This window comes from Geotrypetes seraphini, chromosome 7 (genome assembly GCF_902459505.1).
Source record: "Geotrypetes seraphini chromosome 7, aGeoSer1.1, whole genome shotgun sequence".
Classification (NCBI taxonomy): Eukaryota; Metazoa; Chordata; class Amphibia; order Gymnophiona; family Dermophiidae; genus Geotrypetes; species Geotrypetes seraphini.
Window position 1 is genome coordinate 7,082,330 of NC_047090.1, and position 24,542 is coordinate 7,106,871.

At 43.6% G+C, this 24,542-nt stretch overlaps 1 protein-coding gene across 1 annotated transcript in view; it reads left to right on the top strand.

Annotated features, from left to right (window-relative positions):
- Positions 1-24,542, top strand: part of ANO2 (anoctamin 2) — a 228,699-nt gene that overhangs the window by 166,839 nt on the left and 37,318 nt on the right. Inside the window, exons 14-19 of the mRNA XM_033953477.1 lie at positions 2,292-2,372; positions 3,395-3,596; positions 7,563-7,674; positions 10,421-10,478; positions 10,566-10,666; positions 19,917-20,065. Coding sequence (XP_033809368.1) covers positions 2,292-2,372; positions 3,395-3,596; positions 7,563-7,674; positions 10,421-10,478; positions 10,566-10,666; positions 19,917-20,065 — 703 coding nt within the window. The remainder of the gene's footprint in view (positions 1-2,291; positions 2,373-3,394; positions 3,597-7,562; positions 7,675-10,420; positions 10,479-10,565; positions 10,667-19,916; positions 20,066-24,542) is intronic.

The following is a 24,542-nucleotide window of genomic DNA, read 5'->3' on the forward strand; positions in this document are numbered from 1 at the left end:
GGGCATTAAGTTTCTATCAAAAAGTGGTCTGAGCAAGTACAGAGACTTGTAAATGGTATTTGGAGACTTCAGAGCAAAAGTGTAACTTAAGCTTCAGTAATTACCAAGAGCCTCTGCCAACTGGCCCAGTTCCACTAATCCTGGTAGTGTCAAAAAATGTACTGTGGTTAAAAACGATTATTCACATGAGCTCCATTCACACTCTGCCGTAAAAGTGGCTTACGGTAACCGATCTGGCTCCTAATTATTCAGCTGATTAGTTAAGCTTGGTCTGAGATGATTGCGATCGATGAGGCAGTACTCAGTCCCATTGAACAGTTTTCTGGACCTGATTCCAGGTCCTTCCCCCTGGATTGACACAACTACCTCAGAAGACTGAAAGAGGATTGTTGTAAGAGGCCCAGGATGTTAATGTGAGCTAATCAATTCATGTGACATTTTCCCAAGATCCTTTTGCTTTTCCCCTCTTTGCACCATCTTTGCGTGGGCAGCTGTGGAGGAGATGGTCAGCTGGATTTGACGACACCGGATCGCATTAAATTGGACAGGTCCTGAAAGTCTTTTGTAGGGGAAAACACCCTCCAGGGTTTCAAGACTAAGCTGGACAAGTTCCTGCTAAACTGGGATGTACGCAGGTGAAGCTGGACTCATTTTAGAGCACTGACCTTTGACCTGGGAGCCGCCGCGTGAGCGGACTGCTGGGCAGGATGGACCACTGATCTGACCCAGCAGCGACAATTCTTATGGTCTTATATGATATCAAATATGAATTCTAGAGTGGTTGCTTCAAATTATGACTTTTCTGATGATCAGAGAGGGAGGTTTAATTAAGGATCTTAGAAATATTTGGGAGAATGGGGGCTGCATTTAAAAGGGTGGCCACTGTCACATGCTGAAGCGGTATAACAAGTTCTACGAAAACATAAAACATAAGTGACAATTTATCACAATTTTCCAGTTCCTGTCACTACGAGCATGGGTTAGATCTTACATTTGCATCCACCTCCTCACACCGTTGAGTGCACACTGACCTGGACCCCTGAGGAAGGCTACAGCTAGCCGAAACATGCACCGTCTTGGGTCCGTCATCTACCGTATGTCAGTTACTCGGTGAGGTGGCGACTGCAGTGATTTTACGGCATTTGAATCAACATCACCTCAAGATCGTTGGATTCCACAGTTTCCCGCCTCTTTTGTTCAGGCTTGCGTCGCAGGCATCTAAGTTTTTTCTTAGGCGTCGTTAGCCGTGATTCTATTAATAGCACCGTAAGTGCGATTTGCATGCGGCCGGCATCCATTTTTGTAGACGCTGCTGATAGAGGCACCGTTTACAGCATCTCCACCTGGGCATTTCCATTTAGGTATCGTTAGGATTACCAGACGTCCGGATTCGGACGGCTTTTTAAAACCCAGTACTTTTTAAAATCACGTCGGGCAGGGAGGAAGGATTAGAAAATCTGGCAACCCTAGGTATCATCATTACACAGGTGGTGAGCTTATTCTGTAAGAGGACACCTTCCTTCCTGAGATCATGTGGATTTCCACTAAGGCAGAGAGGCACCTGAGAGCGGACTACAGTGGACTCTGGTCTCTGCTCAAGCTAAGCTATGTTACTAGGCTCAAAAAAATAATAGTAATTGCCAGCTAATTGTTTGCAGCACCTCAAAGCGCTGTAGAAATGTTTTAAATCCCATTCCAGCAGGGGAGAGCCGACGGAGGAGGGCTGCAGTCCGGCCATCGGACCAACGGTTGGCTCGGGGGCCTGTTCAAGCTGGACTTCAGTTTTGACTGTTTTGATTTTATTTTCAATTCTTTTTAGTTTATGATATATTTTTTAATCTCACTTATTGTTTTACCACTTATTTTGTTTTATTTTATCATTCAAATTTCCCCAGAATTCTATTGCTTCAACAGTTCTCCCTCTGCATCTATTCTTATCTCCCCTCTTTTTTCAACCTTTCAAAGTCCTTTAGATCATTGTAGTCTTATTAGAATGTTTATTTTCTTATTTTTCTCATCTATTCTCTATTTTATTTCTTCATTACTCTACTAATTGCCATTTTTCCAGGTACTTTAGTTAGATTGTGAGCCTTCGGGACAGTAAGGGAATTTCTAAGTACCTATTTTACTTATAATTTTAATGCACCCTATTGTCTATTTTTCTGTAAACCGCTTAGAATCCTAACAGAGTTTAGCAGTATATAAGAAATAAATTACATTACATTACATTACATTACATTAAATATGATTGTCAGCTGAAATTTTTATTCTCCTGCTTTGTTTTCCTACAGATTAAAAATGAGAAGATGAAGTTAACATGGAGGGACCGTATTCCTGCTTATATAGTGAACTTTGTGACCATCTTATTTCTGGTAACGATGCTGTTTTTGGAAAATTGAATTTTTAAGCCATTTGCAACGTTTCTTTATCATCTGGTTTTCCATTTACAAGTTAAGCCCGGAGGATTAGTAGTGGAATGAGGGTAAAGCCACTGAGCAAAATGCCAGAGGAAGTGGAAAAGGACAGGCCAGAAGGGCTTTTTGGGTATTACTGGCCGTCCTGTTTACAATTTCCATCATTCACGGTCACGGCCAGTGCCAGTATCAAAGATGCACAGTGGTAAGGTCTTACACACAAACGTCAAGGGACAGGGCTTGTTCCACCTGGATGCGCAAGTAATTGATATCTTGTACATTCTTAACTATGTCTTTTTGCATTATGTATGTGAACTTGCAATCCGCCCAGTTGAAAGTGCAAACTAGAACATTTTTAAATAAATAAATTTGTGGCAAGAGCCTCTGCATGCCCCGCCTACATGCACGCCCCCTTTGCAGAAGGCGCCCAGGTCCAGATTCTCAACTGGCGCCGATATTATAGGGGAAGTAATCTAAGTAAAAAAGAAATGCCATTTAGACAACGTTTTAACTGAGTTTCAAGGCGCCGACCGGCACCTAAAAAAAAATCAGCACCAGACTCGCACTTCCATGGGTGCTTTAGGCCGTCTAATACCACTGTGGGCGTGGCCTCTGCCAGAAGTGGCGTTAGTAGGTAGCCAGAGGTAGGCGCCAGAGGTAGGCGCCAGAAATATAGGCCTGGAAAACCCTTGCCTACCTTTGCTGGCAGCGCCGTTGTGTGACTGGCGCGGGATTGGCAGCTGTTTTTAAGGCAGTCGCTGGCAATGGCGCCAGTTCCAGAATCCAGGCCTAAATCACTTCGTTTCTCACTTATAGAATAGTGCCTAGGGGTAGTTAGACACCCAACTGCCATGTATCCCCCTCTGGGTACCTAATTTCTGTTCCTAATTGGTGCCTATCTTTTGGCGCACTCTACAGCATAGAATTAGGGAGATAATGAGAATACAACTTTTTCTCTGATTGATTTTTATTTCTTGCAGATTACATTGTCGTTTTCAGCTGTCTTCGGCGTGATTGTCTACAGAATCACGGTGGCGGCAGCCCTCGCCGTTAGTACAAACGCAGAAACCAAATCCCACGCCCGTGTGACCGTGACTGCGACCGCTGTGCTCATCAACCTTGTCGTGGTTCTTATACTGGACGAGATTTATGGAATGGTTGCTAAATGGTTGACTGAACTTGGTAAAGTAAAAACGAGCCTTTTATTCTTTGTTCCCCCTGACATCCATCGCAGCGCACAAACCAATGGAGCGCATTAATGGCGTTAGTAAAAGATGATTTTTCATACTAATCTAAGAACTTGTCAGTAATGGCATATGGAACAGGTTTGAGGTTAGGATGGTTACTGGTAAGGTTATCATATTAAAAAAAAATAGAAAAGCCCAGACCCATGACCCCGCCCCATTCTGCCTCCTACCCTGCCCTGCCCAGTTCTACTCCAGTCCCACCCAGCCCTGCCCCCAGAAAGCATCCTCTCTCTGAGATGAGCTCTGGTACATGTCTGGAGGGCCTGGAGTATGCGCGGATGCATGTGGCATCACCCATGCATGTTCAAAGACCCTCCAGATGTGGCCGGAGCTTGTAGGGGCTTTCCACAAACTCAGCAAATGCCAGGCTTGGAAAGTCCATCTGGGAGCCCGGACAGTCCCATAAACATGGCTGGGTTTTCCTAGTCGTCTGGCAACCCTAGTTACTGAGAATGGTGTTTGTCCATTTTCTGTAGCTAGGAGGCCTCAGCGCTGTACTGCGGGATGCCGGTCGGTTCGCTGCCTCCACGTACACACACATAGGAGCCAGCTCTGTAGGTCGTGAATAAGTTCCTTGAGGGTGTCCAGGGACAGTTAATTTTGATTGGGTTTACCACCCTCAATAATTTTTGAAAAGGTGGCTCCTATGTGTGTAGGTGAGCGCGGGCTTCCTGCCTGCTCACCAGTCGCTGACTCCAACTTCTTCTTGTTAAGGTCAGATTCTACATCACTTCGTCTTGCATGGATTGCACGTAATGGCGGGGCCACCCTGCTACTAAGTAATTTTAACAAAAAACACCAAGGCTGTTGTTCATCTGGAGCAGCATTTTAGAATGGATGTCCTTCTCACATGTACATATTTTTAGGGTTGCCAGATTTTACTATACTAAAATCCGGACTGCTAGACCCGCCCCCCAGGCCCACCCAGTTCCAACCATCCCCGCCCCCAGGTCTAAATAAGGATATCAGTCTTTTTAGACTTGGATGTCCCTTCCCCTTCTGTGACTGCCATATTGTAGGCATCCCTAAAACATACTTCCTTGCCATATGGATATACAGCAGTCGTCCCTTTGTAAAATTGGGATTTGGGCATCCATGCAATATGAAAATCTAAATGGCAGTCAGAGGTGCCCCTCCCCCCTCTTTTCCGCTTCCCAACCCATCCACTCCTCTACTGCGTGCGAGCCCCATACCTCTTTAACGTTCCTGGTGCGAGCAGCAACCTCAACCTGCTGCTCCCACCAGGAAGAGCCGGTGCTGTTGCTAGCAACAGGTTGGGGTTACAGGGGAAGGGAAGGGGCGTGTGGTAGTAGTGGGAGAGCAGAGAGGAGGACGTGTGCTGGCGCCCCCACTAAGATGGCGTCTGCTCCCCCCCCCCCCCCCCCACCACCATTGATGGCAGTCTTTAGACATCCATAGAGTTTCTAAAATAACGGCAGTGGTTAGCAGTGAATATGGATGTTCAGTAATGTCGAATAGTTATGTAGCAGTGCTGAAAATTTGATGCCCAACTTTTAAAAAAATCTATTACCCACTAGCTTTAACAATTACATTACATTACATTAGTGATTTCTAGTCCGCCATTACCTTGCGGTTCAAGGCGGATTACATCCAAACTAAAACAAGAATTACATTCAAAATTTGAAGGAATAGAATAAGCGATGAGATAAAATTTTAAGGTAATAACAATGTCGGGTAAAAATAGTTATCAACGGGAAGTAAAAGTTTTTAGGAGACAGGAATAGGGTGAATTAAGGGTTTTAGATAACGTTTGGTAGATAGAAGAATATTAGAGAGTACTAAGGGTATAGAGAGTGTTGGATGTTGGGTTGGGATTGGTCGTACTGGATAGGTTTTATGTATTTTGTGAAGAGTATGGTTTTGGTATCTCTCTTGAAGGTTTTGTAGTTTGTAGTTGAAGATAACAGAGTGGTGATTTGTCTGTCCAGTTTAGCTGCTTTGGTTGTCATAAAGTTTTTTTCGTTTGACATTTTTGGATGATGGGTGGGAGAATAGTGAGTGGGTTCTGTGTCTGGTTGAGAAGGATTGATTTAGTCGGTTATTCCAGTAAGTTGGGCTTTCTCCGTTGATAGCCTTGTAAAGTAAGCAGTAGAATTTGAAGTGCACTCTCGCTTCTATTGGAAGCGAGTCATGGTATGCCTTTGTGATATGGTCATATTTTTTTTAGTGAATAGATAAGTCTTAGGGCTGTATTCTGTACTGTCTGCAACTGCTTCATCAGGGTCGCAGGACATGGTAGGTATAGTATGTTGCAGTAGTCTAACATTCCAAGAATAAGAGATTGTACCAATAGTAGGAATTGCTTCTTTTTGAAGAATGTTCGGATTTTTCTTAGATTTCTTAGTAAATCTATTTTTGAATGGTGTGGTACCCATGAAGCAGTCAATGAGCTGAAACGTGGCCATGTTGGATCCTGTCTAATCACATTACCTGTACATCTGAATAAACAAAAAAACACAAAGGAGAGGCAGGCATTGTAAAAGTGACAAAGAAACACACAATGTCAAGTAGCGTCAGCTTGAGAATATTTCTTGACAGGTCACAAAATGAAACCTGATATGGCCATGTTTCACTGAGGTTGGCCAGTGTCAGGAGTAAAAACATCTGGAATAAAACAGAAAATGTTAAAGAAGGCATTAGTTTCACCTCTTTGGCCTCGGCAATTGTCTGTAGGTGTCAAAAATTAAAGTTGGCATCAACGCAAATATATGTAGGCATCAGCAGTTATGCCAGGTCTACAACTGTAGGCGCATAAGCTACATGTCAGCCCCTCATGCTCCTCCCTAATAAATTCCTACCTAAAGATTTACCCGCTAAGTCATTATTGTATACAATTAATAACAGCCTTTAGATCAGTGGTCCCCAAACCTGTCCTGGGGGACCCCCAGCCAGTCAGGTTTTCAAGATATCCCTAATGAATATGCATGAGAGAGATTTGCATACCTTCCATTATATGCAAATCTCTCTCATGCATATTCATTAGGGATATCTTGAAAACCTGACTGGCTGGGGGTCCCCCAGGACAGGTTTGGGAACCACTGCTTTAGATGCACCCAGGTGAATTCCAATATTCTATAAATTTAAGAGCATGAGAGGTGCTTACGTCTAAACGTGCGAGAATGAGGCATATTTCAATGCCCATCGGCAGTAACCATTATCTCTTACTCTCTTTAAGATCATCACTTAACAAATTAACAAATACCCCCCCCCCCTTATGAAACTGCGTTAGGGTTTTTTTTATTGCAGGCCCTCAAAGAATTCCAATGAGCTGCTCTATGACCCTGAGCAAGTCCCCTAATCCTCACTGCCCCAGGTACATTAGATAGACTGTGAGCCCAGTGGGACAAAGAGGGAAATGCTTGAGCACCTGATTTGTAACTCATTCTGTGCTCCTCTGGGAGAACGGGCTAAACACCCCCCCCCCAAAAAAAAAAAAAAAAAAGATAATATTGATGGTTCAGAGCTCATCCAATTTATTTCTGCACACATCTCAGAAATGCACCCAAATCTGGGCGTGTAACTTTGCGTGCAATATAGAATCATGGGGATAGTGTCTGTCTTTATTAGTCTAAACCAGGGGTAGGCAATTCCGATCCTCGAGAGCCGGAGCCAGGTCAGGTTTTCAGGATCTTCACCGTGAATATGTATGAGATAGATTTGCATGTACTGCCTCCTTGAGAGGCAAATCTATCTCATGCATATTTATTGTGGAGATCCTGAAAGCCTGAGCTGGCTCCGGCTCTCGAGGACCGGAATTGCCTAGCCCTGGTCTAAGCTCAATACCTTAAGTTGTGAAAAATCAAGAAGATACAGGGAAAAAAAATGTTTTTGACAAAATGTATGTTGCTATATTAACCCATTCTGTCTATGTGTTCTTTAGAGGTACCCAAGACGGAGCAGACGTTTGAGGAAAGATTAATCCTAAAGGCTTTTCTGCTGAAGTTTGTGAATTCCTATTCATCAATTTTCTATGTTGCTTTTTTTAAAGGAAGGTATGATTTCACGAAGCTAAAGATGTTGTAGACTTCATTTAAACCTAGCGGATGATTTTATGCACCGAAGACAGAGCAGCTGTCTGTGACTTGAGAAAGGGCATCGGCCAAGCTCTGAATCAGAGTAACAGTCTCAGCGCTCAGACCTTAGTGGGGAACAGAAAGCTGTCTTTGGATGTCTAACACTTTCTACCATCGGAGGGTGGGGTGGGGGTGGGGGGTGATATTCAGCCAGCAGGGCTCAGCGTATGACCTGGAAATTCAATGGAAATCTATGTCTGAGCTCCAGCATTGAATTTCCAGGTTTACAGAATCAGTGAAATTGTAGCCAGTACATGTGATATGCAGTAGAGAATGACACGGTGACAAAATTCATCACCATTCCCGTCCCCGCGGATAACCGCGGGAAACCATCTTCATGTCATTCTTTAAGGAGAGAGGGAAGAATCAGAGTATGAATGGCCACAACCACTGACCCGCAAGCTTTGCTTTGAAGAATGCTGGTGTAGAAGGACCGAGGTTGAAATAGACACTACAGAATGACAGTCTCTGGTATCCAAAGCAGATATTGTGATGTCATAATGCCTCATTTCACCAGTGCCTAAGAGCCAATCACATCAGTGATGTCACAATGGCTTCATTATCCTTGGCTCACATAAGAATCAGAGTATGAATGGCCACAACCACTGACCCGCAAGCTTTGCTGTGAAGAATGCTGGTGTAGAAGGACTGAGGTTGAAACAGACACTACAGAATGACAGTCTCTGGTATCCAGAGCAGATGTTGTGATGTCATAATGCCTCATTCCACCAGTGCCTAAGAGCCAATCACATCAGTGATGTCACAATGGCTTCATTATCCTTGGCTCCCATAAGAATCAGAGTATGAATGGCCACAACCACTGACCCGCAAGCTTTGCTTTGAAGAATGCTGGTGTAGAAGGACCGAGGTTGAAATAGACACTAGAAAATGAAATGGGATTATTTCCCGCGGTTATCCGCGGGGACGGGAACGGTGATGAATTTTGTCACCATGTCATTCTCTAATATGCAGCACTTAACCCAGCTTTGGCAAACCACATAAAGATGGGACTGATTTTTATCTGGTCATATATATGCAGTTACCATGGCTGGTTAAGGGCTGATTCTTCCCCTGAACTGCTGGTTTCAAATCGGGTGCTAACTGGAGACTTTCAGCCACAAACAAGGAATGTAACTGGCCAGAAGCCATTTCTGGCTGGCTAAATCACTTTGAATATGGACCCTAAATGTTACTGTAGCCTTTTAACCTAGCATAAATATATGGTATGTATGTTCCCTTCGAAAACAGTCCGAAGAAAAAGTATTCGCAGAAATTTATGCTCTTTTTCCAAAACAATTTATGTAATTCTGAACATAAGAACATAAGCAATGCCTCCGCTGGGTCAGACCTGAGGTCCATCGCGCCCAGCAGTCCGCTCACGCGGCGGCCCAACAGGTCCAGGACCTGTGCAGTAATCCTCTATCTATACCCCTCTATCCCCTTTTCCAGCAGGAAATCGTCCAATCCTTTCTTGAACCCCAGTACCGTACTCTGCCCTATTACGCTCTCTGGAAGCGCATTCCAGGTGTCCACCACACGTTGGGTAAAGAAGAATTTCCTAGCATTCGTTTTGAATCTGTCCCCTTTCAACTTTTCCGAATGCCCTCTTGTTCTTTTATTATTCGAAAGTTTGAAGAATCTGTCCCTCTCTACTCTCTCTATGCCCTTCATGATCTTGTAAGTCTCTATCATATCCCCTCTAAGTCTCCTCTTCTCCAGGGAAAAGAGTCCCAGTTTCTCCAATCTTTCTCTCTCTCTCTCTTTCTCTCTCTCTCTCTCTATCTATCTATCTCTCTCTGTCTCCCTTTCTCTCTCTCTTTCTGTCCCTCTCTACTCTCTCTATGCCCTTCATGATCTTGTAAGTCTCTATCATTTCCCCTCTAAGTCTTCTCTTCTCCAGGGAAAAGAGCCCCAGTTTCTCCAATCTTTCTCTATCTCTCTCTCTCTCTCTCTCTCTCTCTCTCTCTCTATTTCTCTCTGTCTCCCTTTCTCTCTCTCTTTCTGTCCCTCTCTACTCTCTCTATGCCCTTCATGATCTTGTAAGTCTCTATCATTTCCCCTCTAAGTCTCCTCTTCTCCAGGGAAAAGAGACCCAGTTTCTCCAGTCTCTCCGCGTATGAAAGGTTTTCCATCCCTTCTGAAAATTAAAACCCCCCCACATCGCTACTCCCTCTTCATGCACATACAAGGGGCCACTGAAAAGTTCTCAGCCCAAGCAACAAAGTTAGGGCAGTCTCAGTCCGCTTAGGGGCTGATTCTGTATAGGATACCGGACTCAGCGGTGTCCTATACAGAAGACACCTTACCCCCGGTTCTCTAACCGGGGCCCATGTCTCTGGCTCCAGTTACAGAATCGTGCCTGTCTGATCGAGAGATACCGTGCCATCAGTTGATTGTGGCAAGGGAATCCACAATCAGCTGAGCTCCCCAAAGCCGCTGGCGTCACTCATGCTGATTTTGGGGGTAGGTGCTGAGGGTCCCCTGCTGCGGCTGGCTCAGCTAATCATGGCAGGGGCTATTTTGCCCCCCTAATCAGCTGAGCCAGCAGGACTGGTCTGGTGCATAAATACTAGGCCAAACCATTCAAAGTCTCACTTTTTTTCACACGATTCTAACTCTTTGCTTTCATGGTACACTTGTAATGTTCAGTTTGTATTGCTTTCAGGTTTGTGGGCCGACCTGGGAGCTATGTGTACATTTTCCATGACTATCGCGTAGAGGAGGTAAGTATGTGTGAAGACGCCTGGCTTTCTTGGCCTTTGCCTTGAACTGCTTCATGCTGAAGGTGTCCTGCGTCTCTCCTGTTGCAGTGTGCTCCTGGCGGTTGTCTGATGGAGCTCTGTATGCAGCTCAGTATCATTATGCTGGGGAAGCAGCTCATTCAAAACAACATTTTTGAAATTGGAATCCCGTAAGTACTTTCGCTTCTCGCTCCATTATTCTCCCCCTTTCCTCTACAGTAACAACACGGTGAACCTCTGCACATCAGTAAAGCAAACCGTACAGCAGGAGGGTGGACCAATCGTGTGTAGATGAATTGGGAATTAAGCCTGCAAATAAACATCTGGAATTAAACCATGTAGCAGCCAAATCAGGGCCCAGTAGTTACAAAGGGCCAGTGGCATGGCAAGGGGGGTGCGATCTACCCCCCATTCTCCTCTCTGCCCGCTGCTCCTTCCCCGCTCCCCTTTGCCACGTGCATGCACTGTTTCCCTTCTGTAACGTTCCAAGCAGCGAAAAGCAACTCCTAACCTGCAGTCGCTCCTGCATCAGCTCTTCTTCTGATGTCACTTCCTGGACCCCCGTCTAGGAAGTGACATCACAGGGAGAGCCCACGCAGGCGCAACAGCAGGTTGGGGCTGCTGTTTGCGCCAGAAATGTTACAGAGATACGAGGGAAGGGACAGGGGAGGGGGGGAAAGGCGGGGAAGACGTGTGTAGTGGTAGGGGGCGGAGAAGAGGGCGGGAGAGGGTCGCCACCACCCCGGGTGCCTCTCACCCTCGCTATGCCACTGGCTGGTGCTTCCCATACCAGCACCGGTCACATATCAATCGTATACCGACGCTGGTCGCAAAATCCGCGGCCACGTGTAACGGAGATGCCTGAAATATCGGCCAGGGCTTTTACTGGCCTACATTTCTGGCACCTGCTTTGCACGAGAATCACGTCCACAGGAGCTCCAACTTGCACCTACGGTCACTTGCAGCGCAAGCCACGCCCACTTTGACCATAGACGCCAGTCGGCTCCTCTGTGGACAGGACATTGGCGACATGTTCTGTAGGCACCTGCGTTTTTAAAAAATGACTTTTTCATTGGTTTTACATGATGCAGTCAATTACTGTATTGTTCATTGCCAGTTAAGCCAATTGAGTTAGGCGATGGTAGGATACATACCGGCATCTAACAAGAATCACAGCCGAAATGCTGAGCTCTTAAATTGGTTGCCTATTTTAAGAGTATAACGTTTCAGCTGAGAACCATCTTAATTTAGGAACTTAAAAATTACACTCGTATATTTAAGCCGGCTGGAGTCACTCACTGTTCAGCTGTTGGGCAGCGAGCGGTTTTGTTCGCCGCTGTTGCCGTTATTCCCTGATCTTCAAAGCCAGGATCTATACAGGCTCCGACTTTGAATACCCTGTTATTTTTAAGCCAGCAAACACATAGTCGCTTAAGTCACGATTCATCACTTAAGCAGCTATGGTTTACCGCATACAAATAGGACAGACATTTCTGTGATTCTGTTTATGCATTAACTCGGGATGGTTAAGTGCTGAATATCAGCACTTAAGTTGCCACTGAAAATAATGATCACAGTATACACAGGGAAAGATTATGCAAAAAGTCAGCCAAAGTGTGTATAATAGCCAAAAATGAGAACTGACTGTACTGACAACTAGTGCACAGAGAGTGGAAAGGATTTATAAAGAGTATGCTCAGAAAAGTGAAACTCTGAAGAGAGAGTGACAACCCTCTCTTGGGGTAAGAGTTTACCGTCCAGTCATTGCATAATTGATTCAAAAAATCACTCTCTGAGAACTAGTGAAGGTAATAAAAACTGATTTTAAATCTTGTAATTTCTAAACACAGTCCAGGTTCAAAAAAATTTTTGAGATATAAAATATAATAAATCTCATTGGATTTTTGATGATGCACTTATCTTATAAAGATAAACTTGTTATAGGGGTCCGAGACCCGAGACCCCTATAACAAGTTTATCTTTATAAGATAAGTGCATCATCAAAAATCCAATGAGATTTATTATATTTTATATCTCAAAAATTTTTTTTGAACCTGGACTGTGTTTAGAAATTACAAGATTTAAAATCAGTTTTTATTACCTTCACTAGTTCTCAGAGAGTGATTTTTTGAATCAATTATGCAATGACTGGACGGTAAACTCTTACCCCAAGAGAGGGTTGTCACTCTCTCTTCAGAGTTTCACTTTTCTGAGCATACTCTTTATAAATCCTTTCCACTCTCTGTGCACTAGTTGTCAGTACAGTCAGTTCTCATTTTTGACTGAAAATAATGAAGCTTGACTTAAATTGCATTAACACGTTTAAGGGTCTGATGTTCTGGAGAGAACCAAGTTGAACGTCTGTGAGTGAGGAAGAAGACCTTTTTCACTGGTGCAGTTTGTTCTGGAGTGTCCTAGTCCTGCTTCAAATCACACCTAGAATCCCCTCGCCTCCCCTTGCTATTTGGATGTACTGTAGTGTTGTATGTAGAGAATGACACAGTGACAAAATTCATCACCATTCCCGTCCCCGCGGATAACCGCAGGAAACCATCTTCATGTCATTCTTTAAGGAGAGGGAAGAATCAGAGTATGAATGGCCACAACCACTGACCCGCAAGCTTTGCTTTGAAGAATGCTGGTGTAGAAGGACTGAGGTTGAAACAGACACTACAGAATGACAGTCTCTGGTATCCAGAGCAGATATTGTGATGTCATAATGCCTCATTCCACCAGTGCCTAAGAGCCAATCACATCAGTGATGTCACAATGGCTTCATTATCCTTGGCTCCCATAAGAATCAGAGTATGAATGGCCACAACCACTGACCCTCAAGCTTTGCTTTGAAGAATGCTGGTGTAGAAGGACTGAGGTTAAAACAGACACTACAGAATGACAGTCTCTGGTATCCAGAGCAGATATTGTGATGTCATAATGCCTCATTCCACCAGTGCCTAAGAGCCAATCACATCAGTGATGTCACAATGGCTTCATTATCCTTGGCTCCCATAAGAATCAGAGTATGAATGGCCACAACCACTGACCCGCAAGCTTTGCTTTGAAGAATGCTGGTGTAGAAGGACTGAGGTTGAAACAGACACTACAGAATGACAGTCTCTGGTATCCAGAGCAGATATTGTGATGTCATAATGCCTCATTCCACCAGTGCCTAAGAGCCAATCACATCAGTGATGTCACAATGGCTTCATTATCCTTGGCTCCCATAAGAATCAGAGTATGAATGGCCACAACCACTGACCCGCAAGCTTTGCTTTGAAGAATGCTGGTGTAGAAGGACCGAGGTTGAAACAGACACTACAGAATGACAGTCTCTGGTATCCAGAGCAGATATTGTGATGTCATAATGCCTCATTCCACCTGTGCCTAAGAGCCAATCACATCAGTGATGTCACAATGGCTTCATTATCCTTGGCTCCCATAAGAATCAGAGTATGAATGGCCACAACCACTGACCCACAAGCTTTGCTTTGAAGAATGCTGGTGTAGAAGGACCGAGGTTGAAACAGACACTACAGAATGACAGTCTCTGGTATCCAGAGCAGATATTGTGATGTCATAATGCCTCATTCCACCTGTGCCTAAGAGCCAATCACATCAGTGATGTCACAATGGCTTCATTATCCTTGGCTCCCATAAGAATCAGAGTATGAATGGCCACAACCTCTGACCCACAAGCTTTGCTTTGAAGAATGCTGGTGTAGAAGGACCGAGGTTGAAACAGACACTACAGAATGACAGTCTCTGGTATCCAGAGCAGATATTGTGATGTCATAATGCCTCATTCCACCTGTGCCTAAGAGCCAATCACATCAGTGATGTCACAATGGCTTCATTATCCTTGGCTCCCATAAGAATCAGAGTATGAATGGCCACAACCACTGACCCGCAAGCTTTGCTTTGAAGAATGCTGGTGTAGAAGGACCGAGGTTGAAACAGACACTACAGAATGACAGTCTCTGGTATCCAGAGCAGATATTGTGATGTCATAATGCCTCATTCCACCTGTGCCTAAGAGCCAATCACATCAGTGATGTCACAATGGCTTCATTATCCTTGGCTCCCATAAGAATCAGAGTATGAATGGCCACAACCACTGACCCACAAGCTTTGCTTTGAAGAATGCTGGTGTAGAAGGACCGAGGTTGAAACAGACACTACAGAATGACAGTCTCTGGTATCCAGAGCAGATATTGTGATGTCATAATGCCTCATTCCACCTGTGCCTAAGAGCCAATCACATCAGTGATGTCACAATGGCTTCATTATCCTTGGCTCCCATAAGAATCAGAGTATGAATGGCCACAACCACTGACCCGCAAGCTTTGCTTTGAAGAATGCTGGTGTAGAAGGACTGAGGTTGAAACAGACACTACAGATGACAGTCTCTGGTATCCAGAGCAGATATTGTGATGTCATAATGCCTCATTCCACCTGTGCCTAAGAGCCAATCACATCAGTGATGTCACAATGGCTTCATTATCCTTGGCTCCCATAAGAATCAGAGTATGAATGGCCACAACCACTGACCCACAAGCTTTGCTTTGAAGAATGCTGGTGTAGAAGGACCGAGGTTGAAACAGACACTACAGAATGACAGTCTCTGGTATCCAGAGCAGATATTGTGATGTCATAATGCCTCATTCCACCTGTGCCTAAGAGCCAATCACATCAGTGATGTCACAATGGCTTCATTATCCTTGGCTCCCATAAGAATCAGAGTATGAATGGCCACAACCACTGACCCGCAAGCTTTGCTTTGAAGAATGCTGGTGTAGAAGGACTGAGGTTGAAACAGACACTACAGAATGACAGTCTCTGGTATCCAGAGCAGATATTGTGATGTCATAATGCCTCATTCCACCAGTGCCTAAGAGCCAATCACATCAGTGATGTCACAATGGCTTCATTATCCTTGGCTCCCATAAGAATCAGAGTATGAATGGCCACAACCACTGACCCGCAAGCTTTGCTTTGAAGAATGCTGGTGTAGAAGGACCGAGGTTGAAACAGACACTACAGAATGACAGTCTCTGGTATCCAGAGCAGATATTGTGATGTCATAATGCCTCATTCCACCTGTGCCTAAGAGCCAATCACATCAGTGATGTCACAATGGCTTCATTATCCTTGGCTCCCATAAGAATCAGAGTATGAATGGCCACAACCACTGACCCGCAAGCTTTGCTTTGAAGAATGCTGGTGTAGAAGGACCGAGGTTGAAACAGACACTACAGAATGACAGTCTCTGGTATCCAGAGCAGATATTGTGATGTCATAATGCCTCATTCCACCTGTGCCTAAGAGCCAATCACATCAGTGATGTCACAATGGCTTCATTATCCTTGGCTCCCATAAGAATCAGAGTATGAATGGCCCCAACCACTGACCCGCAAGCTTTGCTTTGAAAAATGCTGAGATTGAGCAGCAACATTCCAGAGCAGATATTGTGATGTCATAATGCCTCATTCCACCTGTGCCTAAGAGCCAATCACATCAGTGATGTCACAATGGCTTCATTATCCTTGGCTCACATAAGAATCAGAGTATGAATGGCCACAACCACTGACCCGCAAGCTTTGCTTTGAAGAATGCTGGTGTAGAAGGACTGAGGTTGAAACAGACACTACAGAATGACAGTCTCTGGTATCCAGAGCAGATATTGTGATGTCATAATGCCTCATTCCACCTGTGCCTAAGAGCCAATCACATCAGTGATGTCACAATGGCTTCATTATCCTTGGCTCCCATAAGAATCAGAGTATGAATGGCCACAACCACTGACCCACAAGCTTTGCTTTGAAGAATGCTGGTGTAGAAGGACCGAGGTTGAAACAGACACTACAGAATGACAGTCTCTGGTATCCAGAGCAGATATTGTGATGTCATAATGCCTCATTCCACCTGTGCCTAAGAGCCAATCACATCAGTGATGTCACAATGGCTTCATTATCCTTGGCTCCCATAAGAATCAGAGTATGAATGGCCACAACCACTGACCCGCAAGCTTTGCTTTGAAGAATGCTGGTGTAGAAGGACTGAGGTTGAAACAGACACTACAGAATGACAGTCTCTGGTATCCAGAGCAGATATTGTGATGTCATAATGCCTCATTCCACCAGTGCCTAAGAGCCAATCACATCAGTGATGTCACAATGGCTTCATTATCCTTGGCTCCCATAAGAATCAGAGTATGAATGGCCACAACCACTGACCCGCAAGCTTTGCTTTGAAGAATGCTGGTGTAGAAGGACCGAGGTTGAAACAGACACTACAGAATGACAGTCTCTGGTATCCAGAGCAGATATTGTGATGTCATAATGCCTCATTCCACCTGTGCCTAAGAGCCAATCACATCAGTGATGTCACAATGGCTTCATTATCCTTGGCTCCCATAAGAATCAGAGTATGAATGGCCACAACCACTGACCCGCAAGCTTTGCTTTGAAGAATGCTGGTGTAGAAGGACCGAGGTTGAAACAGACACTACAGAATGACAGTCTCTGGTATCCAGAGCAGATATTGTGATGTCATAATGCCTCATTCCACCTGTGCCTAAGAGCCAATCACATCAGTGATGTCACAATGGCTTCATTATCCTTGGCTCCCATAAGAATCAGAGTATGAATGGCCACAACCACTGACCCGCAAGCTTTGCTTTGAAGAATGCTGGTGTAGAAGGACCGAGGTTGAAACAGACACTACAGAATGACAGTCTCTGGTATCCAGAGCAGATATTGTGATGTCATAATGCCTCATTCCACCAGTGCCTAAGAGCCAATCACATCAGTGATGTCACAATGGCTTCATTATCCTTGGCTCCCATAAGAATCAGAGTATGAATGGCCCCAACCACTGACCCGCAAGCTTTGCTTTGAAGAATGCTGGTGTAGAAGGCCAGAGGTTGAGATAGACACTAAAGAATGACACGGGATGGTTTTCTTTGGTTATCCACGGGGACGGGAATGGTGATGAATTTTGTCACTGTGTCATTCTCTAGTTGTACGTCCCTTATGTGCCTTTACAAAATTAGGGTTTGGCCATTTCAAGCGCTTGGATGTCCGTTTGAGCATTTTGGCACATCCATATGCTTGGAAAATAAGCTTCATGATCTCTGCATTAATGTTCATTAACCCTTGTGACTTTGAGAACAGCAGTTTCAATTTTGTATGTGATTTATTTTTTTCTTATCTTATCATCCAAAAGGAAAGAGCTCTTTATGAGCAACTTGCATCAAATGATATGCCTTCTCTTCGTGAGTTTCCCAGATTTGAACTTAAAATGCACAAAACCTTCTTTTTTTTCTCTTGGAAACCCCATATAAATCAATACAGATTTGTGGTTTCACATTGCCAAATTTGTCATTACATACGTTGAGAAGTTCCTATATTATGAAAAGCTGCACAATTTAATTACCTATACTTATTAAAAAAGATCATTCAGACTTGATTGAGTTGCAATTTTAAGGCAAAATCCATTTTCAGCTTTAATTTGTGGCACAAAGACCTTTAAGGCTGGATGAATGCCTTATAGGGAGAACTGCTGGGCTTCTAATTATGTTCTCAGATCACTGATTTTCTGTAGAGAACGTCTCTTAGGTAGAGTGCTGAGCTAGGAATGGGGTTTGATATTGAAAGCAGTTTTACCAGACAGACAGTGGCATAGTAAGGGTAGGAGGCGCCTGGAGTGGTAGTGCCCCCATGCCCTCCTCTCTGTTCCCACGCTCATTCTGTCCCCCACTCCACACTCACGCTCTCCCTGCGCTTTGCAGCTGATATAACGCTCATCACCAGCAGCAAAAAAAAGTCAAAGCCGAAAGACATAACCTGGGATTAGAAATGAACAGAAACAAGATGAAGGTCGTGAACACTGAAAATGATGACGATTTTGAGCTTGAAGGCGATTGAAATCCTCTACAACTTCTATCTCCTGGACTCTTTGTATACGAAGAAGCAACTAGCGCTTGGTCGCTCTTCAATGAAGGCTCTCAACAAAGTATTCAAAGGCAAGGAGGCAACACTGCAAACGAAAATCAGACTTGTCCACGCACTCATTTTCTCAGTGGTCAGTTACAGATGCGAAAGCTGGACACTATGGAAACAAGACAGAAAGAAGACTGACTCGTAGGAGCTTTGGTGCTGGAGAAGGATTTTAGGTGTGCCGTCGACCACCAGATCTGAAAGAGATCAAACCGGTTGTGTCACTCGAAGCCCAAATGATGAAGTTACGACTCTTATTTTGGTCACACCGTCAGAAGAGAGAGATCACTGGAGAAGGACATCATGTTTGGGAAGATCGATGGAACTAGGCGGAGAGGGCAATCAGATGGCTGGAGACGCTGAAACCAACCAAGGGGATGACGCTGGAGGACCTTTCTGGACTAGCACAAAACCTATTTGTTTTTAGATCTGTAATTCATCAAGTCACTAGGTCTCGAGCGCGAGTCTCTGGCACCTAATGACAATAACAGCCCGGACATGGCTGCTAAAAATATTCGCTCTGCGCTGCTGGCTGGATATCGATCCCAAAGTGTCTGTTTCCAGGGATGCAATTTTGTGTTTGGTTGTCGATGCTAGGCTTTTATTGTCTCTGAAGCACTTTTGCTAAAGTGTGTTAAGTAATTAACACACAAATTAGCATGTGCCATTACCTCATAAGTGTGCTAACTGCTTCAACAGTGATATGACAGTGTGTTAGAGGGTGGGAAATGGGTGGGTTATGGATGAAAAAATGAAGTTAGTAAACAGTAGGGTTACCATATGACTCCAGAAAAAGGAGGACGGATTGAGACATCCGGGTCTTACTTGTAGCCCGTCTTCACGATGGCCAATCCAGGTTCCTAGTACCTGACAAAAGCCCAAATAGTAGCAACATTCCATGCTACCGATCCAGGGCAAGCAGTGGCTTCCCCTTGTCTGCCTCAATAGCAGAATATGGACTTTTCCTCCAGGAACTTGTCCAAACCTTTCTTAAACCTGCTGTGGAGATTCATAAGGCATTAACCAATAGCTTATTTTCTTGGCTTCCTCTAGCCTAGCCTGTAGAAATTTGTATGCCTGAATTTTACCGACACTAGAGGAACAGGAAAAGGGATTGGAACTTGTATACTGCCTTTTTATATTTTTACAAACACATTCAAAGTGGTTAACATACAGCATTTTCCCTATTTGTCCTGGTGGGCTTTCAGTGACTTGCCCAGGGTCGCATGGGATTTCAACCCATAACCTCCCAAACTGTTCAGATAATTTGTAATATTTCTCCTTCATTTTGTTGTAGCAGAAAGGTACAAGAGAACCTGGATGATTTTTGAAGCCTGATTTGACTCTGAAGATTTTGATTAGATTAGATAAAATCCTCTTTTTTCATTTGAAATTGGTTTAATTTAGATTTTTCACATTCCAGGAAGCTAAAGAACATGTACCGGAAGATGAAAGAAGAAAGAACAGAGCCTGGAGAGAGCAACGTGAACAATTCCAGAGAACCTCAGCAGTGGGATCTTGACCATTCATTGGAACCGTTTACTGGTTTGACGCCTGAATATATGGAAATGAGTAAGATAGATCCATGTCTAATTACTTTTATGAAGGATATTCCAATTTACAAAGAGGTTGCTATTCAGAATCTCCATTGTCGCTTCACACCATCATTAAGGGGAAGTTATCAATGTGGTCTACTGTGAAAACGTGATTACTAGTAACGAGGTTCCATTCCATGCAATAGGACCTGTGCTAAAGTAACTTGAGTTAGTGGTAAAACAACCCATCTTAAGGGGAGCCCATGATGGTAAGGACTCCCCTTACCGTCTAAATTTTGTAGTCAAGTCAGAGTATACGAGGGACCGCTGAAAAGTTCTCAGCCCAACCGTCAAAGTTGGGGCAGTCTCCATCGAGGCCTACACACTGAGTCCAGCGATTTTCCACTTTTTTTCGTTCCGTTGGAAAAACACGGGATGAAAAGAGTGGAAAATCGCCGGACTCAGTGTGTAGGCCTCGATGGAGACTGCCCCAACTTTGACGGTTGGGCTGAGAACTTTTTAGCGGTCCCTCAAACATAAAATCCATAAAGAAAAAGGCGCTAGGGCCAATCGCAGGGCATTGTTTGATTTTCGTCGGTCAACCCTGAGATTCACCGTTGGTTTGCAAAAACTCTCTGTCTTTCTCATGCCACACGAGTAGCACAACTAAGATTACTGGCTTTTTATGATTCTGTTCTATTTATTTATACTCCACTTATTCCTAAACGGTTTGCAGAAATGAAACAAATGCATGGCAAATGTAATGCTTTACTCAAGACCAGTAATTTATATAGATTTATAACCAACCCACTTCACTAAGTGATATATAAGTACAATATCTGGGTTGTTATATCAATACAGCAATAGGCTTAATCGAAATACCTCAGCCCCACCACTCCACCGCAATAATAATTTTTTCTAAAGCGGGAGATTTACGTGGTGCTTCATCACTGGTAAATCGTCTCTAGTGCTGTGATTACATTTAGATGTTGTTTTTTATTTTTTTATTTTTTGTTTTTTTATATATTATTTTCAACTTATCAATGAATAAATAAAGAGTTGTAAAATATGTAAGATAATATACTTAACGTCTATACACAGCTAGACCTGGGAGTCCGACCCGACATGTTTCGCACTAATTGTGCTGTCTCAAGGGTCTCCCGAGGTAGCCGCAGTCATCCGACTCTCAAGTGTACTGTCTGTGAAAGACCCGCTTTAGAAAAAATTATTATTGCGGTGGAGTGGTGGGGCTGAGGTATTTCGATTAAGCCTATTGCTGTATTGATATGGCAAATGTAATGCAAATATGGCAAATGTAATGCAGCACATTCAGTTTCTACCGCCAGTACTCGCTACTGCAGCTTTCCAAAAGAGGCCCATAATGAGACATATCAAACATCTAGAAAAAGATTGTACAAAAAGATCGGTTTTCCATGTCTTCGATGCCATATGGGTCTTATCTGAATATGTGGATGAAGTTAAGAAGACAAATTTGCTCAGTGGCTTTTTGAATCAAAGGTCCATCAGGCCCAGTATCCTCTGTCCAACATTGGCCAACCCAGGTCCCAATTATCTACCTAGAGCCCAAGTAGTAAAACAGGTTTATCCTGGGAATAAGCAGTGGATTTCCCCAAGCTGTCTCAACAATGGCTTATGGACTTCTCTTTTAGGAAATTATCCAAACCTTTTTTTAAACCCCGCTAAGCTAACTGATTTCACCACATTCTACAGAGTTTAATTGCATGTTGTGTGAAGAAATATTTTCTCCAGTTTGTTTTAAATCCACTACTTAGTAGCTTCATCACATGTCCCATAGTCCTAATATTTTTGGAAAAAGTGAACAAGCGATTCACGTCAACCCTTTCCACTCCACTCATTATTTTATAGACCTCTATCATATCATCCCTGAGCCATCTCTTCTCCAAGCTGAAGAGCCCTAGTTGCTTTAGCCTCTTTTCATAGGGAAATCGCCCCATCCCTTTATGTCGCCCTTCTCTGTACCGTTTCTAATTCTGCTATATCTTTTTTTGAAATACAGCGACCAGAACTGCACACAGTATTTGAGGTGCGGCTGTTCCATAGAGCCATACAAGGGTGTTATAACATTTTCATCTTTGTTTTCCGTTCCTTTCCTGATCATTCCTAACATTCTATTTGCTTTCTTAGCAGCTGCCGCACATTGAGCTGAGGGTTTCAACGTATCCTCAGCGATGACACCGAGATCCTTTTCCTGGGCAGTGACTCCGGACACAGAACCCAGCATCACGTAGCTATAGTTCGGGTTCCAAGTTTCCAAGTTTATTTAAAATTTGTTATTCCGCTTATTCAGGCTTCCAGGCGGAGCACAATAATGTTAAAACAATGGGGTGATACATAAAATATATTTTGCGCACCTATGTAAAGACTAGCAACAGTCAAGACAGACAACTGGAACAGTAGGGAAGGGGGGAGGGGAGAACTACATTAGTTAAAGTAAAGAATGATAAAGGTAAGTACATAAGAGTTAAACTGAGGGAAAAGTTGAAAGCAAAACATCCCATGTTCTACATCTCTCTGATATTTATTTTAAAATATAAATACACTTCCCTGACTAAGTGGGATTTGGTGTTGCAATCTCCGTTAACTGATCGTAGGTGGACGGAACTGTGGATTAGGATTTTTAAATCGCTCCACTCAGCCTCCCATAGACAAACTGCGATTTTTCTGTATCATCGAGCCTTCTGGACTCCGTCCAAAACAGCTAAAATTAAGAGATCCACGGATAGCTCCTGTTGGACCTGTAAATCCTCCGAAGGCTCCCTACGACATATGTTATTTGATTGTCCCCATTTACAGATTTTTTGGTCCTCTATCTGGAATATGATTACCAAACTTTTTATTATTAATGACCCCTTCACATTGGATGTCTTACTTCTGGGATCCTCGGCACTGTCCTCACCTTTATCTTTGTATCATGATCGTCTTTTGACCCTTTTGTTATTCATAGCTCTTCAATTAATTTTACAAAATTGGAAAGACTTCTCTAACCTCAGCCTCACTCATTGGTGGAATTCAGTATGCCTACATGCTAAATACGAGAAACATATGGCAGAACGCTCTAAGTCACTATCCACATATGATAATACATGGTCTATACTAATAGACCATTCTGCTCAAGACCTTTGAAATAATGCTTATGAGATCATTTATTGATATAACATCACTCATCAATTTGTTTTAATCTTTCACACTTTTCATTGGTGTTCCTTATCTGATATATCTCAGGAATCAATATGACCCTCTCTCCATTTATAATGCCAGATTCTATTAAGCTTTTGTATTCTCTATGGCTTTACATACTAGACTACATTATGATACTATACATAATTCATGGTCCTGCCATCCTATTTATGTATTTATCTTGCAATGTACTATGACCAGAAGACTGTGTTAGTTTTCTCATTATTATTTGTTGCTTCTATCCTTGAGTATCGATAATATTTCTTATTGTGATATGATGTACTGAAGGGAGCTGTCACTTGGTTTTTCTTGTTAGGCTTCCTCGGAAGCCTTTGTTGTATATTTTCTATTTTATAACTATGAAATCAATAAAAAATATTTTGAACATAAAAATAAAATATAAATACAGTAGACCCCCCGCAAATTCACGGTTCGCGATTCACAGACTCGGTCATTCACGGTATTTTCTGACCGCCTCTTCAGAAAATACAGCAAATGACTGACCAGCCAATCAGCCTTCTGCACAGCCAATCAGCCTTTCCATGTAAATTAGTGCCTCCTGCCGCGCCGAGGCCTGTCTTCCCACCGTCGATTCCTCCTCCTCTCCCCTCCGGTTAGCCTTCTGCGCAGCCAACATCGTCTCCTGCCAGCCTAAATATTGTTTTTCAGCACCCACCACTGCCCCTGCAGTCCTCTCCCGCCTCTGATCCACTTGAAATTCGCAGGTGCTCCTGGAACGGAACCCCTTGTGAATTTGGGGGGGAGCACTGTACATTGCATTTCCCATCTGATGCATGTTTTATCATTCAAAGTTCCGTGCCATGATTCAAAGGCATTAAAACGCAAGCTGTGGTTAAATCAATGAGACCATTATTTGCTCTGTGACTTCATCTCAGATTGTTGCATAAATGTCTCAGGGCTCAATCTATTTGGGGATCAAGAACTAAAACCCGACCGTTTCAGCTAGAGAGGGAAAAAAAAAAAATCCATAACTAATTAATAGCTGAAAGTATTGATCCCGTGTAATGAAAACGTCAGTCATGTCTTGGTGAGAAACGTAAAAATGTGTTCTTTGTCGCTTCATGTGACATTTCCATTCGAATGATCTGAACACTTCTCAAGCACATTGTTTGTGGAGTAACTGATCAAACGAGCCACAGATGTTGAGCGTCTGCCATGTTTTCTGGGGTTTTGTTCAGCTTCCCCTCATGCTTTTTCAAAGCACTGAGTACAAATTTCTGCTCCAGTGTTTCAGTGATTTCACTCTGATCATGAGGGGCTCTCACAGCATGAAT